This window comes from Chlamydomonas reinhardtii, chromosome 10 (assembly GCF_000002595.2).
Source record: "Chlamydomonas reinhardtii strain CC-503 cw92 mt+ chromosome 10, whole genome shotgun sequence".
Taxonomy (NCBI): domain Eukaryota; kingdom Viridiplantae; phylum Chlorophyta; class Chlorophyceae; order Chlamydomonadales; family Chlamydomonadaceae; genus Chlamydomonas; species Chlamydomonas reinhardtii.
The window spans coordinates 1774376-1791796 of record NC_057013.1 but is presented as its reverse complement, the minus strand read 5'-3'; the positions used below and the strand labels follow the sequence as shown (position 1 = coordinate 1791796).

Sequence of the window (17421 nt, the reverse complement as noted above, 5' to 3'; positions counted from 1 at the left end):
CGTAGGGCGTGCTTGTTCAGGCGCCGTCGAGTTACAAGAGCAGCACAACAGCAGCAGCCATCTCGAGTTTCCGACCAACCAACCCATCAGAGCCAAATTCACAGCGCCGGGCGCCAGGTGAGGCGACAAGCAGCCAAGCACGCGCTTGCTTTGCGGCTCTTGGGCTCTGTACGCGAGCTCACTGGCCCGGCACACCGGTATACTCAGGTCTCAATGCCTACGTTCAAACCTATCATCATCACGCATCTCGCAACCACAACTGCTCGAGCCTCTCCACAACACATACACACACAATGTTTTCCTTGTGCTCTTTATAACACACACATACACACACGTGCCTCCTCGTCTACGCACGTCCCCCAGTGGAGCCGCCCCGGGCGCCGCCGGCTCCGGCGCCAGCAGCAGGTGCCGCGCCCGCCACCCCGCCCGGCGGCCCCGCCTGCACGCCGGCTGCTGACGCCACCGCCTTTTTGATGACCTCCTCCGACATGAACCTGCACATATGTGTGTGCGTGTTAAATACAACATCAACAAAACGAAGCCCGCCCAGACGGCGTCGGAGTTACTTGCGTATGTGTGTGTGTTGCTATACGGGTGGGTGTGCACAGTTTGCAGGTGCACTCTACGGTTAGGCCAGCTAAACTCCGTTGACCCCATGAAGGCGCGGTGGTAGGCCTGCTAAACTCCGTTGACCCCATGAAGGCGCGGTGGTAGGCCTGCTAAACTCCGTTGACCCCATGAAGGTGGTCAACGGCGTTTTTGCTGCTACTGCTGCTGCTACTGCCGATCTGCCGCAGTCAGATACCCCGTGTGTGTACTCGGTGGCCAGCACGTAATCCCCCGAGCCGCCATCCCACCTGTCATTGTAGATGCCGTTGTAATTGAGCCGCATGAGCAGGTCGCTCAGGTCGCTGTTGGGGTTCTGTGGGGGCCGGGGAGGGGAGGCGTGCAGCACATGGGGATCGGCTTGGCGCAGGTGATTGGGTGTCAGGCGCCTCCAGTACATGGGGACCTGTACGCGCGCTATACGCCCCCTCCCTCACCAGCAGTGCCCGGGCGGACACGTAGCGGATGAGGAAGCTGAGGGACTTGTTGAACTGGTCCGCCGCCGAGCCCGCAGCGGCGGCCAGCGCCGGCAGCAGCGGGTTCACCGCGGCGGGGCCCAACTGCGCCGCACCCTGACAAGGCACATCGCCATCATGCGACAAAGAAATAATTTATAGGACTGGCTGCCGGTGCAATCAAGCTACCGCAAGAGAAGTACGAAGGACGAACCCCATTTCAACCTGAAATCTGGCTTCAGCGCCTTGGCCGCGACACCCGCCGCCCATTCAGTAAGCCGCAGTAAGCCGCAGTAAGGCCCCGCCCCGCACCTTGGCCGCGCCGCCCGTCATGGCTGCAGTGGCGTTTGCGAACTTGAGCGCCCCGTCCAGACACTTGCGCAGCGAGCCGCCCACGTTGCGGCTGTCCACGTCACCCGGCAGTCTGCGGGGGGAGGCAGCGGGAGGTGCGGGCGTGTGGACACGTGGGCAACCAGACATGCCGGGGGAGCAGATAGCAACAGCCGGGTTGGCAGGGAGGCCGGATCGTCGGTTCCGGTCCCCGATGCAGTATAGCAGAGGAGACAGACCCGGAACCAACCTCCGGTGCAACCGCCCCATCACTCTGCAACCGCCACGCCCCTCGCACCTGAAGCAGCGGCGCAGCAGCGTGTTGGCGTACTCGCTGTGCGCCGCGCACACGTCGTCCAGGCTGCGTGCCGCCGCCAGCCCCGCCTCCATGTCGCGCCAGGCCTCATGCACCAGCTGCGCCACCACCCACTGCTCCAGTGTGGCCATGAAGTGGACCATCGCCGCCAGCTGAGACAGGTGCGCCGCGTTCAACACCACGCCGGAGGCGCCGCCGCCTCCGGAGGCGGCGGCGGCGCCGGAAAGGGACTGCGAGTTATGCAACGCACCGCCCGAGGCACGGAGCCCGGTGCCGGCTGCGCCGACGCCTCCGGCGACGAGGATGCTGGCGCTGCTATGGCTGTGCATCAGCAGCCCGCCGGCCCCGGCGGCGGCGGCGCCGCCGCCGTGGCGGTCCGCTGCGAGGCCCGTGAGGCCGCCTGTGCCCGAGTAGCTGCCGCGGTGCTGCTGTGGGTGCTGCTGGTGGAGGTGGTGGGGTCCGGCTGGCAGCGAGGCCCCGGCGCCGCCGCCAGAGGCCGGCGCCGCGCCGAGGCTGTTGCTGCGCTGGAGGGGGCCAGGCGTGCCACGCGGGCGGCGCAACGGCGGGAATGCGTTGGCGTGCTGGCGGCCTGCGGCGCCGCGCCAGGCGAGACAGGCGCTCTTGTGGGCGGCGTCCAGGGCGGCGCGCACCCAGCGCAGCTGCAGCAGGAAGACGAGCACCTGCAGGAGCAGGAAGGCGGGGGTGGCCCCGGGGCATCGCAGGAAAGGGCAGTGCTAAGTTGAGAGGTACATGGCAGACATGAAAGGCGTTGATAGGAAAGCGCGAGCGCTCTGACAAGCGGGCAAGGCTCAAGACAAAGCAACGATACAGCAACCAGTCATGCATTGGCCCAATGACCGCCGTGCACACACACGCGGACCCCCGCCCCCCGACCGCCCACCTGCCCATACGCTCTGAGCGCCTTGCTGTCCGCCACCAGCGCCACCACCCAGCTGGGCGTCACCGCCAGCTGCAGCCGCTCCAGCTCACTCACAGAGCGCTCCAGCTCCCGGATAGATTGGAACTGGCTGCTACTGCCGGCGGCAGCACTGCTACTCCCTACGGCGCCGCTGCTACTGCCGGCGGTGAGGCCGGTGGCGCTGCCGCGCAGGCTGGCCTTGAGGGAGCCGGCCAGGGCGGCGGGGTGCGGGCGGAGGGCGTCGGGTGCGGCGCCGGGGATGGAGGGTGCAGACGCGGCGGCTGGCTCGGCTGCGGGCGGCGGCGCCAGTTGCAGCGTAAGGCTGGAGGGCGGCGGCAGGAGGTCATCAGGGGCAGCGGCGTTGAGCGCCTCCTGCAGGCAGTCACATGAACACATGCAAGGTGCACAGTGGAGTTGTAAGGCGAGGAAAGCGGGCACTGAGAAGCAACGCCGGAAACCCTTTCCACGAAACGAACAGGGCGCTGGCCTGCTTGCCCCGGCCCATCCTCTGCTCTACTTGTCCCTGCCCATCCTGTGCCTCCCAATCATCCCATCCTCCCTCGCTCCCTCCCAATCCGCCGCCTCACGTGCAGCGCCGCCTCCAGCTGCCCCTCGTCCAGCGGCGTCTCGCCCAGCCGCCCGCCGCGCAGCAGCCCCGCCACCAGCCCGTCCGCCCAGGTGCGGGCGGCGGGGCTGGACAGCCCGAACAGCGCCGGCAGCGCCGCCAGCCGCCCCTCCAGCCCCCAGCCGCCCAGCAGCCGCAGCAGGAGCGCGTCGTTGATGTGGTCCACCTGGGGCCGGGGCGGAGGAATAGCCATAAAAGGCGGCAGAATAGCAATCAAAGAAAGATGCAGTGATTATACTTTTGGAAGATATACGGTAAGTGTCGACGAGAAAGGGGCAGGGAGATACGTGCCCGAGCCCGCCGAAAAGACCCAGGAGGCCAGGAAGCATTGCAGCGGGGATGCTCCGATGCACTTGTACTGTAGGCTACCGGTGCCCACTCACTCGGTCCATCAGCGGTTCCACCAGCCCCCGCCGCAGCAGCTCCTGCGGGTGCGGCAGACCCAGTGCCGGGCCTCCTCCGCCTCCTCCACCGCCTCCTGCTGCTGCTGCTGCTATTGCCCAGCCGCCGCCGGCAGTGCTCCTCCCAACTGCTCCCACCAACAGCTGACTCTGCTGCGGCTGTGGCTGCTGTCTCTGCAAGGCCTCGCTGCCGCCGCCGTGGCCACCGTCGTCGCCGTCCCCGGCGGCGCCGCCGCAGGCGTGCAGCAGCAGCTGCTCCATGGCTGGGTGCTGGTAGGGGTTGGCGGGGGCCAGGTGCAGCCGCAGCAGCGGGGCCAGAGCCGGCGCGCCGGGGCGGGAGGGTGCTGGCAAGGACGATGACAGCGGCGGGGGGTGGCTGCGCGGTCCGGCGCGGAGCAACTGCTGCATGCGGCGCCTGAAGTGTGTGAGCGAGTAATGAAGTGGTCTCAAAGGTTACTGTGTGCAAGAGCGCCACATGCGTAGGCGAGGCAACACGCAGAACGCGGGACCCACATGTGAGATGTTTGGTCACAGCATGCGCAAACGCAAGACACATGCAAAGGCCAGACACGTACCAGGGACCCGTCAGGTTGCTCTTTGCCAGGCCGCCACCACTGCCGCCGCCGGCCCAACGCTCCATGCCCATCGCCGCCTGCGCGCTGGCCGCCGCCGCCCCCGCCGGCTGCACAAACGCCTGACACCGGCTCGGCCACCACCCGCCCCGCTCCGCCTCCTGCTGCTGCATCTGCAGCGCCCATGCCGCCCGCGCCGCTGCCTCCGCCTCTGCCGCATCGTCCTCCTCCTCCCGCCCCGCCTGCCGTCCTTCATGTGCCTGCTGCTGCTGTTGCTGCTGCCGCCGCCGCTCGCGCTCTTCCCCTGGGCTGCTGGCTCCGCTCAGGGCGCCGCCGCCGTCCAGCGGCGTGGTGGGCGAGGAGGCGCCGTGCGGCTGCGGCCCACCCGCCAGGAGCGGCGCGGGGGCCTGCGAGGGCCCGTGGCCGGCAGCACCCGGGCCCCGCAGGGAGGCGCCGTAAGGCGGGCGCATATGCGAGGAGGCAGAGGAGAAGGCCCATGAGGAGGAGGAGGAGGAGGAGGAGACATCCGGTGCGAAGCCGACCAGGGCGCCGGGCCGGCACATGGCCCGCAGCCGTGATGAGGCAGTCGCCCACCTGCTCCAGCGCTCGCCCGCGCCGCCGGCGGGGCCCACGGAGCCCGCAGCCGCAGGCGGCGCCGAGGCGGCGGCGGCGCTAGCCGGCGGCGGCGGCAGCGCCGCCAGGGCGGCGCCGCCAACGCTGCCGCCAGCGCCTGGGCGTGGCGGCGTGCGCGGCGCGGCGTCCCAGATAGGACCCCAGCAGCCGGCACTGATGCCGCCGCCGCCGCCCGCACCGCCACTGCTCCCTACAGTTGCCTGAGCGGGAGCAATGTACTCGAGCAGGCGCTCCATGATGCCCCGCTTGAGGTCGCGGCCGCCGCCTAGGCCGCCCGGGCCGCCGGCTGCGGCAGCAGCGCCGCCGTCCAGCCCAAAACCAGGACCGGTGGCGGCGGCGCCGCCGCCATGTGCTGACGTGGCGTTGACCGGATCCAATCCATACATGGCGTACGACTCTTCGAGCTCGACGGGATCCAGGACCGGCATGCCGGCGGCGCCGTATCCGGGCGCGGCGGCGCCGGCGGTGGCGGCCGCGGCGGCCTCTAGGCTGTCCGTCTCGCGCTGTCGCAGTCGCAGCGACTTGCCTGTGTGCGGTGTGGCGGGGCGCAGTTCACAGCATAACCGTAACTGAAGAGCACGTGACGGGTGCGAGAGGCCAACAGCATGCGCGGGAAAATGCCAAGGGCTACAAATGTGTCGAAAACGTGCGAAATGTGCCCAGGTAAGGTGTGGTATGCCCTGTTTCTGCACACCACCCACCTGCGGCCATGATGCTCGCCACCAGCGGCTCCAGGAAGGGCGGGCACGTGTACCCGCCGCCACCACCGCCTGCGCCAACACCAACACCAGCAGCACCAGCAGTGCCGCCAGCACTCGCAACCCCCTCGGCCACACCGGCCTCCGCCCCCGCTCCCGGCCCCGTGACCGGCAACGCCCCAACTCCGGCTGCTGCCGCTGCCGCCGCCTGCTCTGGGCGCCTCAGCGCCAAGTAGCCCTCCCTCCAGAACGAGGGGTGGTCGGGCGGCACCTCCCGACCCGGCTGCCCGCCGCGCACAATGAAGAAGTCAGCCGGCAGCTCGCAGCCGCATGCTGAAGCCCCGCCCTCCCCTGCCAGCCAAGCTGCAGTAGCACCCGCACCACCACCACCAGCCCCGCCAGGCGCGGCACCAGCAGTGCCGGTAGAGGCTGTAGCACTGGCAGTGGCGGTGGCAGTGGCTGTAGCCGCGGAGGTGCCGCTGGCCCACAGCCACTCGCCCAGCCCGTCCAGGAGCGGCTCCAGTGCGGACAGGTAGAGGTACAGCAGCAGGCTGCGGTGCGCGTGCGAGTCCAGGGGCTGCATGGCAGGTAGGCAGGCAGGCAGGCAGGCAGGCAGGCAGGCAGGCAGGCAGGCAGGTAGGCAGGTGGGCAGCGGGAGAGCACACAGTAAGGATGAGGGAAGGCGGGCGGAGTTGCCGGCGCATGTGCAGGAGTAGCTTCGGGGCACAGGGCCACTGCTGGTGGCCATGGTGGCATTGACTTAGTGCCCTCCCCCCCACCCACATACCGATACGTACACACACATACACACACACACATACACACACACACACCCACACACACACACACACACACACACACACACACACACACACAGAGAGACTGCTTTGGCCACCGATTCACCCTGAACACGCCGTCCAGCCAGCCCCTCTCGTTGAGCGCATGCAGCTGCTGCAGAACCACCCCCGCCTGGAGCTGGAGCTGCAGTTGCGGGGAGCGCGCCGCTACCGCCGCCGCCGCCCCGGCTCCCACTGCACCACCCGCCGCCAACGATCCAGCAGCGCCCGCAGCTCCCGCTGCCTGAGCTGCCGCTGCCTGAGCCGCCGCTGCAGCAGCCGCCGCCGCTGCAGCAGCAGCTGCCGCCGGCCGCGGCGGCTGCGCCGCCACCAGCGCCGCCACCAGCGGCCGGGCCACCTCGTGGTACGCGCCCACCAGTCCGGCGGCGCGGCGCATGAAGGGCTGGCAGCTCAGCAGCAGCTCGTACACAGACGGCAGCGGAGGCGCCGGCGCAGCGCCGCTGCTGCTGGGGGCCACGCTGGAGAAGCCGGTCAAGATGTAGGAGGTGGAGGTGGGGGAGGTGGAGGTGGCTGCGGCCACGGCGGCGGTGGTGATGCGCTGCTCCAGCTCCACCAGGCTGGTGCGCAGCACGTAGATGCAGGAGCTCACTGCCTGCGCGGCAGCGGAGTATGAGATGAAGGTTGGGAAGTGGACGTGGGGTTCGTGACTCTTTCGGGCCGCAATTGCAGCTGCGCCACCGGTTGAGGAGAAGGCATGCAACGATGAGGCAGCAGCAGCAGTAGCAGCAGCAGTAGCACCAGTGCTATACCAGTGCTAGCACGCTGCACACAGCATGTGTCCAGCACTCCGACCCCTGCACCCACCTGGTGGAGTGCTGTCAGTGTGGGCCCAGCCACCAGCCGCACCGCCGGCGCGCCGCGGCCTGCCGCTGCCCCCCGCAGCCCCTTGTAGCCAGCCACTCGCAGCAGCCACAGCGGCACCGGGACACCCTCTGCCGCCCCTGCCCCTGCTGCTCCTCCTCCCGCTCCTCCTCCGCCAGCTGCCGCCCGCCCCAGGCAGGCGTTCACCCAGTCGTCGAGGCGCCTCACGGCGGTGGCGGCGCGCAGCAGCGGCCGCAGCGCCGCCCACATGGCCCCGTACGACACGTCGGCGGTCAGGGCCATGGCGTCGGCGGCCGGCACGAAGGCGGCGGCGGCGGCGTCCCAGGGCAGCACCTCGCTGCCCCGGCCCTGTTGGGTGCCGCGGGGGGGGGGGCGGCGGGTGTCAGGAAGGGTTCAATTGCCTGGACAGGATACGGAAACGCAAGGCGAGCGAGCGAGACCCCGAACCAGAACCTGGACGCACTGCTGCACGCACCTGCACACGTCACAACCAATCCCCGCGAACCATATACACACCTGCAGCGCCGCCAGCAGCGCCAACAGGGTGCGCGCCAGGGGTGGCGTCGTGCCCGCAACCGCCGCCGGCAGCCCCGCCGCCGCAACCAGCCGCGCCCGCAGGCTGCCCGGCGGCGCGAGCTCGGGCGCCGCCGGCAGCCGCGAACGGCCCACAGCCGGCGAGGGGTCTGGAAGCACCGCCGGCACACGCCTGCACTTCACAGCATGTCACAGCACAACGGTGGGATAAGTGGAGCGCAGGGAGGGCTGTGCAGTCGTGGAGACCCAACGAGATGGATGGTGAGCGGTCCTGCACACGCAGGCCCGAGTACCATAATGCGGCAAACTGCATCCCACCCAAACGCACCTCTGTGGTGCGGCGGCCGTCATCGCCGGTGGCAAGAGCCCGTGCGAGTGCGCCTGCTCGTGCGGCCACGCACGCCCAGCCCCATCCTCCGCCCCTGCCGCCGTCATGGTCGCCGCTGCAGCTGCAGCGTCCTGCCCGCACCGGTACTGCTGCTGCATCTCCCGCTCCTGCCCCTCCTCGGCGTCGCTCCACTCGCTCAGCGTTGAGTCCGACCCGTAGCCGCCGCGCCTGTGCCGCCCGTCGTCCTCATCATCCTCGTATGCCTCCTCGTCATCCTCTTCGCCGGCTCGCAGCTCGGCGATAATTCCGGCCTCCTCACGCGCCTGCGCCACCGCCACCGCCTCCTCCTCCGCCAGTCGCTGCTCCCGCACGCGCCGCGCCAGCGCCGCCGCGTGATCTGGGTCGGACTCCATGGGCCTGCCAGCCAGAGCGACCAGAAGGTGCAGGATGCGCGACTCCGGCTCGTGGTAGTCACTCTGCCGAGGGGCGGGCGATTTCATATGAGGCTTTAGAGCTAGAAAAGCAGCAGGCGCAGGTAATGAAGGCCACTGTAGGCTTGCGGGGTGCGGGCGAGCAGGCGCGCTGCCCCTGGCGACACCTTGCGGGGCACGCACCGTACCTTAATTCCCAGGCCCTTTATCTCCGTGACGAGCTGGCGGATACGCTGCGCTTTGGCAAGCTGCGAGTCCTCCTCGCAGCGCCGCGCCAGGCTGTGTCCGAGTGGGGTGGGGAAAGAAGCCTGTCAAGTGTTGTTTCGGGGCGCTGCAGGGAGCCGCGTAAGGAAGCCGCTGTCTAGCAAGACACGTCCCTACCCAAGCAGCCCCGTGCATAGTCCATCAACGTTGTGTGACTGCTCCCTTGCCCCTGCCTCGTTTGCCTGCGAGCCGGATGGGCTCGCGGCTGTGAGTTTCCTGCCCAGCCGCGACACCCTGACGTGCGACTCCCCGCACCGACCTGCCAAACCAGTCCTCAGCATCCCTGGGGTTCGCATCGGGAGCGAGTTCTTCCAAGTTTTGAGAGACGTATGAGAACGCGATGTTGAAGTTGGCTGGGTCTTGGTTCTGCGTTAAGCATGGGGTCGTTTCGGTCAAGTCAGCTCCCGTCGTTGACTTGGTGACAGGCTATAGATATCGCGTATAATACCTGAAGACCTGGCAAGTACGCTGAGACCAGGCGACGGCACCAAACGTCGCGCTTCTGCTTCTCAGCTTGCTTGAATTTGCTCGCCATTTGTCCCCTTTGACAGTCTACATAATTTTATCGTTTAAAATTGAAGCGGTTCAGAGTTGTTCTCGTCTATAGAGTGGTCCATTGCAAAAGCCCGCGAAACAAGGCCGGCAAAGGATCCAGCACGAACCCCGGTGAACCCCAGTGACGGCCCTGGGTACGCAGTCCGTCCAATCCAGCATGCCGTGACGTACACAGTACTGAGAGTCTCCGTCAGTAAATAAGCGTTGCCATAAGGGCACGAGGACACACGTCCAAATTATTGGTGCGCTTGTCCCCATAGGTCCCCAGCCTGCCCACGCGGGTACCACTCCGGCAAAGTCCCTAGGGACGGCGTGTGTCCAATGCCCTAGACTGCCGAAATGTTATCATGTGACATATAAGAAGGTCCCTGAATGATTTCCGGGCATAAATTCGAGCGGGAGCCGAAGTCGAAATGGTAAATGTCGCGCTCGCCAGGACTTACTGGAATTCGCCCTACGCTGTCCGGATGACATATATAGGTGAACCTTAGTAGACGGCACTAGATACAGGCCCAAAATACCGCCTATGCGAGATATGGGCTCTGGTCAATTTCGCGACTTGAGCCCTGACCAACATGTTTTGTCCTCTGCCGAGCGCTAATGTCCACTAATGATGTAAGTTATCTACCTACAAAAAGGCGGCGTCTAAATACTGCGGTAGGATTTGCCTCGGGCGACTCCCAGAGCCCTCCGAGCGTGCGGGTTTGGCTTGGAGCACGCACCCCCCCGGACAATTGTGCACATAACTTTTTGATGCCTACCCTTTTTACGGTGGCGATTGCGTATCCTGCATACACTGTGCGTACGCTATCCGTCACGCTATCACGCTTTTAGTTTTCACGACGAAAATATTTGCGTGTCCCATTGCACACCCCATGCACGGCTGCAGCCGTACGGCCTTTCAGGTCGCCTTCTCGTAGCTCCAAACCATAGTAGCCGTATACTACACAACGAAGCCGTAGGTATGCTGGCGGCCTGGTCAGATGATACCTGTTGGGTCTACCAGGCTGTCAAAGTTTGGACACAGCAAAAGACCAGAGTGGTACCCGCGTGAGCCTGCCTTCCTATGTCATGCACCTCGCTCGCCGAACCCACAGCGCCAGGCACATTTCCTCTTGCCACCTGACGGCTGAGTCATCGCGCCTGTCTGTACAAGTGAGCTTAGGAGCATGTGTCTCTGTACCGTTCCGCATGACGTCGTACCCAAGACATCCCGGCCCACTCGTCCGGCCGAACCAGTGTCTGGCCCTAAGCCAACGCAACTCACCCGCTCATTCAAGCGCCAGCTCTACCTCGCACGCGCTCACAGTCTCAGCTCCCCGACCACGCATCGCTCATACAACACACTACCACAAGCAAGGCCAAATCTTCCTCGAGTTCCAACGCTCCTACTGCTCCATTGTCGCAGCCGCGGCGGCCGCCGCTGTCCCCTCCTCATACGCCACCACTTCCGCGCCGCTCACGCGCCCCTCCAGCAGCAGCCGTGCCACCTCCGGTACCGCCCGCTCCGAGCCGCCCGCCCCCAGCACGTCACACAGCCATTGCAGCTTGCCCAGATAGGCCTCACCCACCAACCCTGCACCCTGAGGCCCCGACCCCGGCCCCTGCTTCGCGCCCGCGGCCGCGCCCGCAGCCTCCGCCTTCACACCCGTGGCTGCAGTACCCGTCGTACCGCCGCCGTATTGCGCAGCCAGTGCGGCCTCCAGATCCAATGCCACATCCAGGGGGTGCAAGTCGGAGGCGGCGGCCGCCAGCGCGGTCGCCAGCACGGACACAGCCCGGTCGCGCACCGGCTGGCCCCTGCTGACGAACGCGGCCACCACCTGATGGGACCCGGCAGCACTGGCGGAGCCGTGCGCGGGCGGAGCCGCCGCGCCCGAATCCTGGAGCGGCAGCGGCTTGGGCCCGGTCCAGCCTGCCTCGGTCGCCTTCTCATGCAGCAGCTGCCCCGTGCCGGCGACCTGCTTTCCTTTCGCGGCCTTGGTGATGGCCATCACCGCTTCCATCACGTCGTTCGCCTTGGCTATCGCGGCCCGGGTGGCTTCCTCGTTGGGCGGCCTCATCCTGGTGACCTTCCTCACCAGCTTACCCGCCCCGACAGCGCTGTAGTCGCTGACGACGAAGGGGTGATTCAGCAGGTCCTGCACGTCGCGACGGCGTGGTTCCGGGAGTGCGCGAGGTTGATTGTAACTGAGCTATGGAGGCTTGGGATCAGCGAAAGCAGGTAGGGCCCGGGTGCTTTACTGCGGTATGCAACTAGCCACGGGAGCTGCTGCTATGGCGCCCAGATTACCGTTCCCACCTCCGAGCAGCTCTGGATGTCCTTCAACATGCGCTCCTCATCATTGCGCAGCGCCTCCATGCCCTCCACGGCGCTCCGCAGTCGCGACACGATCTTATTGAGTTGCGGGTCGTCGCAGGTGGCGGCGGGAGCCGCGCCAGCTGCGGCAGCGCCAGCGCCAGCGCCAGGAGCGGCAGGAGTGGCGGCGGTGGTACCAGTGGCAGCAGCACCTGCCGCGGCGGCCTTGGGAGCGGCGGCGGCGGTTGTGCCTGCAGCGAGGAAGCGATACAGGGTTACAACGACGAGAATGGGAGGCAGGCGGTCACAAGCACCATGCAGGCGACAGCCAAACATAGCCAAAGCTGCCCCTGAACAGAAACACCACCTTCGAAGCCAGGGCCGTCTCACCCACTGTCTCTGCAGCCTTGGCTTGGCGCTTGGCCGGCCGGCCGCCCTCCTCGCCTCCGTCTCCTGTGTCCGCAGCCGCTCCCTGCTGCTGTTGCTGCTGCTGGGGCGGCTGGATTCCCTGCACGTCACCGCGCGGCCGCTTGGTCTTGGCGGAGGGCGAGGCCAGGCCCTGCAGCGCCGCCGTGGCCCCTTCCTGCGCCGAGGCCTTGTCGGCAGCGCCGGCCTGATCGGGAACGGTGGGTAGGTAGGGAGCGGAGCACAGTGCCCGTCAGCCGCCGCCACAAATATGGTGTGGCATGTTGCGGCCGATGTAGTGAGTGCGGTAGCTGCTTTGGCCCTGACCGGCCCCGTGCCTTATGTTAGGGTCCGCGCCCCCGCGCCCGCGCCCGCGCCCACCCCTTTGCCCCACGACACCCCCGCCCCTTTGCACTGGGTATCGTGAGGACAACTCCCTCCCCTGCCATCGCCTAACCTCCCATGCCTTAAGTTCCCCTTAACCAACGTTGCCAACATACCTGCACATCCGGCGCCTCCATCGGTGCAGCCGGTGCCGCAGCAGCCGCGTCATCCATTTCAGCATCCTCAGCCTTCGTTGCGGTTTCCCCTGAGCCTGCGCCCCCGTCCCTGCCGACTGCTTGCTCGGCCTCCTCTGCAGCAAGCGCATGACCTCTGCGGCCGCCCTTGCCACCCTTGCCAGCCGCAGAGCCGCCGCGGCTTGCAGTCTTCGCCTGCCGCCCCCTCTTCGCGGCGGACTGCTGCTCGGGCGCTTTCGTGCCTGCCCCGTCCTCCGCCTCCTCATGCCCCTCCTTGCGTTCCGCATCCTCGTGGCTGTCCTTTGCGGCAGTAGCAGGCTCTGCCGCCGCCTCGCCGCCCTCGCCCTCCTCCCCATCTTCGTCCGCAGCCGTCTTCTGCTTGCCCCTCGTGCTGCCCTTTCCCTTCGCCTCCTTCTCTTGGGCAGCAGCAGCGGCAGCTGCGGCATTGCTGCCGCGGCGCACTAGTCCGCTGGTGATGCCGCCGCCTTCACCACGGGTATACGCCTGCGCCGGCGCGCGGTTCCGAAGGAGGCGCTTTCGGCCCCCCAAATCTGTCTCCACCCCTCCGTCCTCCTCCGCCTTCAGCTCTGCCGCTGCCGCTGCTGCTGCAGCCGCCTCCTTCCCGCCCCTGCCGCCCTTGCCGCCGCGCCCACTGCCCTGCCTTTGGAGCGTGCGGCCGCCGCTGGGACCTGCCGCGCCGTCCAGGGCCGGCTCTTCCGCAGGCTTTGCCTCATGTGCCTTGCCCTCTGAGTGCGCCACAACCTTGCCTGCCTCACGGGCGGTGCCGCCGTCCGGCCCTCGACTGGCCCGGCGCCCTGTGTCCCTCAGGCTGGCAGCAGCAACGCCAATCGGCTGATCGCTGTCGCTGCCGTCGCCACCGTCGCCCTTGGGGCTAGCGCCGGCACCACCCTGGCCCTCGGCAGCGGTACTGGCGCCTTTCGCTTCCGCTGTCGCGGCCTCTTGCCCACTGGCAGGCCCGCCACTGCCGCCTGCCGCTGCCCTAGCCGCTGGTCCTGCCCCTGCGGCGGCGTCGGCTGCTGTGGCCACTGCTGCTGCGGGAGCCTTGTCAGTTTTCGTCGCGCCTGTAGGAGCGTCGGCGGTAGCATCCGCTGCAGTGCTGGGCCCAGGTGCCTCCTGAGCTGCGGCTTCGGCGCCTGCACTTGACACAGGCTGTGCAGATGCGGGCGCTGCCTCAGGCGCTGCCGCCTCCTGCGGCTCAGCCTCAGGCGCCGGCGCTGCCGTTGGCTCCTTCTTCTTCTTGCTGTAGCTCTTCTGTGCATGCAAAGGTAGGGGCGTTAGGTGAGTCGCGCGCCGCAAAAGCAGCGGGGTCTTGGTGAGGTGTGCGCCGCTGGGTTGGACAGGTGTCAGGTGGCCTGCTGCGCAGCAGGGACGGGGCCCCCCGCACGACGCAAGCCAGTCCGCCAGACCCGGTTCCAGCAAACATTCACCTTAGGTCCCATGGCTCATAAGCGCCTGCTTCAAGAGCACGCAAGGCCCGGCGCGCTGAAGCGCGCCAAGTGCTCCTCCTGGATACTGGGCTAGCTCCGAGGCGTCTACATACTCAATGTACAGCCTATTAATGCAGACATCTCAGGCGTGCGAAAAGCGGGACTTCTCGGCTCCAGACAATTCCGTGTGTGGGAGAAGCCAGGTCAACAGCTCCGAACCGTAGTGGGCAGAATGCTCACAGTTGAAAGTCCGCTGTTCTACGAAGTCGTGCAGCACCCATGATGCGGGCGAAGCCGTCCACCTCTGCATGAGCGATGCACTGCCCCATCGTGCTAGCAAAACAGTTATCTATTTCCAAGCTGAGCCAAACGCCCAAAGCTGCTGCTTGTGAATACTTAGACAGGACTAGCCTGACTCGCGTCAACAGTGCGTGCACAATAGTTATAGTTCCTCGCTAACGAGCGGGCTGGCGCAACACAACACCATCAAAACAAAATCATTGCTTTCAATTCCTTATTTGGTGTTATCAGTTGGTTTTAGGGCAACCCGTTGATTGTCGGTGGTTTCGTTTGTATGGCGCCGGCTCGCCGAGCCGTTGCGCAGGGGCTGCGCCAGTTTGTGCGGAATGTTGTTGAAGAGTGAGTTTGGTTGGCTTGGGGTTTCGCGCCGTCCTGGCGGCCGGGCTACGAGCAAGTGCGTCAGGAGATGACCTTGATTGTTCTCGCAGGGCTGCACACGTCGGCAGTGGCCCGTCGACCTCTTACAACAGTCAGCTCGTGGCACATGGAATGCGCTACGCTCGGGAGCTGCGCGGCTGCACAGGCATAACAGCAACGTTGATAGGCCGAAGGGCTTACAGCTCGCGTGCTCTGCGTCGGGAAACCGAATCATTCATGCGACAGTGGCGCGGGTTTAAGACAGTTGCGATCGGCACGGGCGTCGGAACGGTGCAAAGCTCGCAGGTGCGCGCCAAACTTTTGGCAACCATCAGGTCGCAACTTTCAAACGGCCGAAGCCCTTTGGCTGAGCCGTGCGCGTACTGACGTGAAGTATATCTGGCAACCTAGGGCGACTTATAGCTGTTGCAGTGCTTATGCCCCAGCTCTACGCCACTGTCTAATGCCCGCGCGTCCCGTTGCTCCCCAAACCCCGCGCTCCTCGCTCCCTCCCTTCAATCTTATCAACAGAGCCTGCTGACGGCACTGCTGCCGCCCGCGCTGCTATGGCTGTTGTGCGTGCTGCCGTCATCCTACCGCTCCTTCCTGCTTCGGCTCTGGGGCTATGACCCCGCCTGCAAGGCGGGCGGCTTCGGCGGCACCGCCTCCGCCGACTCTGCCTCCCCCTCCTCCGTCACCAGTCCCATCGCTGCCGCGCTCACGTGGCTGATAGCGCAGCTTCACCTTACCGGCCTGGTTTCAGCGCTAGCAGATGAGCTGGCGCTGGCGGCCCGCGCGCTCTACCTGTGCATGCTCTTCCTGCCGGCGCTGGTGACGGCGCCGCTTGCGTCGCTGGGCGGCGCGGCGGCGCGGGAGCGTTGGCTGCGGCTGGTGCAGTGGACGCTGGAGAACGCGGGGCCGGCGTTCATCAAGTGGGGGCAGTGGGCCTCCACGCGGCCTGACCTGTTCCCGGAGGTGAGCGGCGTGCAGGGCAGGGTGCAGCCAGTGGTGGCGGTGATGGGATGTTTTGGAATGGGGCGGCGAAGCAGGGTGGATCTCACCAGCGTGGTGGGCTGATGTGCTTGTAAGTTGTGACGGAGGTGGGGTCATTCGCTTCGCCTTAAGTCTACTTGTGTTTGCTCACGTTCCTGCTCCTCCTCCTCACCTCCGCCCCAGGACCTGTGCCTGCACCTGGAGCAGCTGCAGACGTCGGCGCCGGCGCACTCCGCCGCTCACTCCATAGCCACGGTGCAGGCGGCCTTCGACTCGCCGCTGGGGGAGCTGTTTGAGGTGTTCTCGGAGCAGCCGCTGGCGTCAGGATCTATAGCGCAGGTGCGGGAGGGAACGAGGATGCGAAGGAGGCAGGTGGGGAGGGACGGAGGGAGGGAGTTGCAGCCTGCAGGCTGTATCTGCAGCCGTCAGCAAATATCGCTTACGATGTAATGTGCCCTTTCCCTCCATGCTTTCTGAACACATATGCTTGTGCCACACGCGCAGATTCATGTGGCCACGCTCAGTGAAAAGGGCGCGGCACTGGTGGGCGGCGGCGCCACGGCGGGAGCAACTGTGGCGGTCAAGGTGAGGCCGAAGCGGCGGGGTGCAAGCGGCGGTGCGGGGGCTGGGGTGGGGCGGGGCGGGACGGGCGGCAGACGCAGCGAGAGGCAGGCTCACCGAAGGGTAGGCCTTGCTTCGAGAGCTGGCCGCTGGGTGATTGTGGGCGGCAGTAACAGTGGCGCGCGATGGCGGCGGCGGCGGCGGCGGCGGCGGATGAATTGGAGGAGCCCGATCGAGAGAACGGCGCAGGCGTAGCAGCAGCAGTGCCGCCGCAGTGGCGCGCTGGGCGGGGCAAGCTGGGCCGCCCCGCCCCGCCACCCCGCGCACCACAGCCGCTGCAGTGCTGGTAGGATGTGCAGCGACTTGGATGTCAGAGCGCAGTCAGGCGCCAGCAGCGGCACCGGGCAGCAGCCGCAAAGCATTCCTGGCCTGCAGCGGCGGGGTGGCGGCGCCGTACAGGAAGGCGTGTGTGCACTGCCTTGCTGGTGGCCATCTGGGCGCTTCGACCGGGCCGCGCCAGCTGGAGCCCCACGCCTGCCACCTTCCCACCGCACCCTGATGACCAACCCCTGCTCTTTCGGACATTGTGTAAACATGTTTATCACGTGATGCCCACACCGCTCAGGTGCGGCACCCGGGCGTGACGGGCATCATGCATCGCGACTTCATCCTCATGCAGCGCGCGGCGGCGCTGTGCTCGCGGCTGCCGGGGCTGGCGGAGCTCCGGCTGGAGGTGGGAGCGCGTGTGTGAGGCGCGTGGGTGTGAGGGGGGATGGGTGAGGGCGTCTGGGTGAGATAGTGTCAAGGTATGCGCACCCATTCGCATTGCGGCGTGCGGGGTGGTGGGTCACAGCGTCTGCGCTATGCTACTTGCGGCCTGCGAAAGCGGTTGCCAGTTGCACAGATGTGGGCCGGCAGCGCCAGCAGCTGCGCCACATGCACAGCGCCGATGGACGCAGCTGGCCGGCTGGATGGCGGGCTGAGTGCATGTAGCCGGGGCGGTCTTGACCCCTGTTCGCTCGCTCGGCCGCTCGCCGCAGGAGAGCATCCGTCAGTTTGGCGGTCCGCTCAAGGAGCAGCTGGACTTGTCCGTGGAGGCCTCGCACCTGTCCCGCTTCAACGCCAACTTCAGGGCCTGGAGCCACGTGCGCTTCCCAGTACCGCTGTATCCGCTGGTGAGGGAGGGGAGGGAAG

At 66.7% G+C, this 17421-nt stretch overlaps 3 protein-coding genes across 3 annotated transcripts in view; 1 reads left to right on the top strand and 2 right to left on the bottom strand.

Annotated features, from left to right (window-relative positions):
• Positions 1-19: 19 nt before the first annotated feature.
• On the bottom strand, positions 20-9384 carry CHLRE_10g430900v5 (uncharacterized protein). Its single transcript, XM_043066643.1, has 17 exons — positions 9240-9384; positions 9051-9157; positions 8716-8806; positions 8097-8572; positions 7751-7940; positions 7217-7582; positions 6459-7004; positions 5559-6132; positions 4228-5383; positions 3635-4067; positions 3214-3417; positions 2609-2998; positions 1690-2387; positions 1374-1485; positions 1044-1178; positions 858-922; positions 20-494 (listed from the first exon to the last, which is right to left on the bottom strand). The coding sequence occupies exons 1-17, from the start codon at positions 9324-9326 to the stop codon at positions 347-349; spliced, it is 5778 nt and encodes a 1925-aa protein (XP_042920040.1). The 5' UTR covers positions 9327-9384; the 3' UTR covers positions 20-346.
• A 158-nt stretch (positions 9385-9542) lies between these two features.
• Positions 9543-14234, bottom strand: CHLRE_10g430850v5 (uncharacterized protein). Its single transcript, XM_001702630.2, has 5 exons — positions 14017-14234; positions 12551-13840; positions 12036-12258; positions 11649-11896; positions 9543-11487 (listed from the first exon to the last, which is right to left on the bottom strand). The coding sequence occupies exons 1-5, from the start codon at positions 14026-14028 to the stop codon at positions 10735-10737; spliced, it is 2526 nt and encodes an 841-aa protein (XP_001702682.2). The 5' UTR covers positions 14029-14234; the 3' UTR covers positions 9543-10734.
• A 130-nt stretch (positions 14235-14364) lies between these two features.
• CHLRE_10g430800v5 (uncharacterized protein) overlaps positions 14365-17421 on the top strand; it is a 9042-nt gene continuing 5985 nt past the window's right edge. The window contains exons 1-7 of the mRNA XM_043066642.1: positions 14365-14655; positions 14745-14979; positions 15205-15648; positions 15850-16005; positions 16171-16251; positions 16853-16960; positions 17268-17402. Of these exons, the coding sequence (XP_042920039.1) occupies positions 14591-14655; positions 14745-14979; positions 15205-15648; positions 15850-16005; positions 16171-16251; positions 16853-16960; positions 17268-17402 (1224 nt within the window). The 5' untranslated portion in view covers positions 14365-14590. The remainder of the gene's footprint in view (positions 14656-14744; positions 14980-15204; positions 15649-15849; positions 16006-16170; positions 16252-16852; positions 16961-17267; positions 17403-17421) is intronic.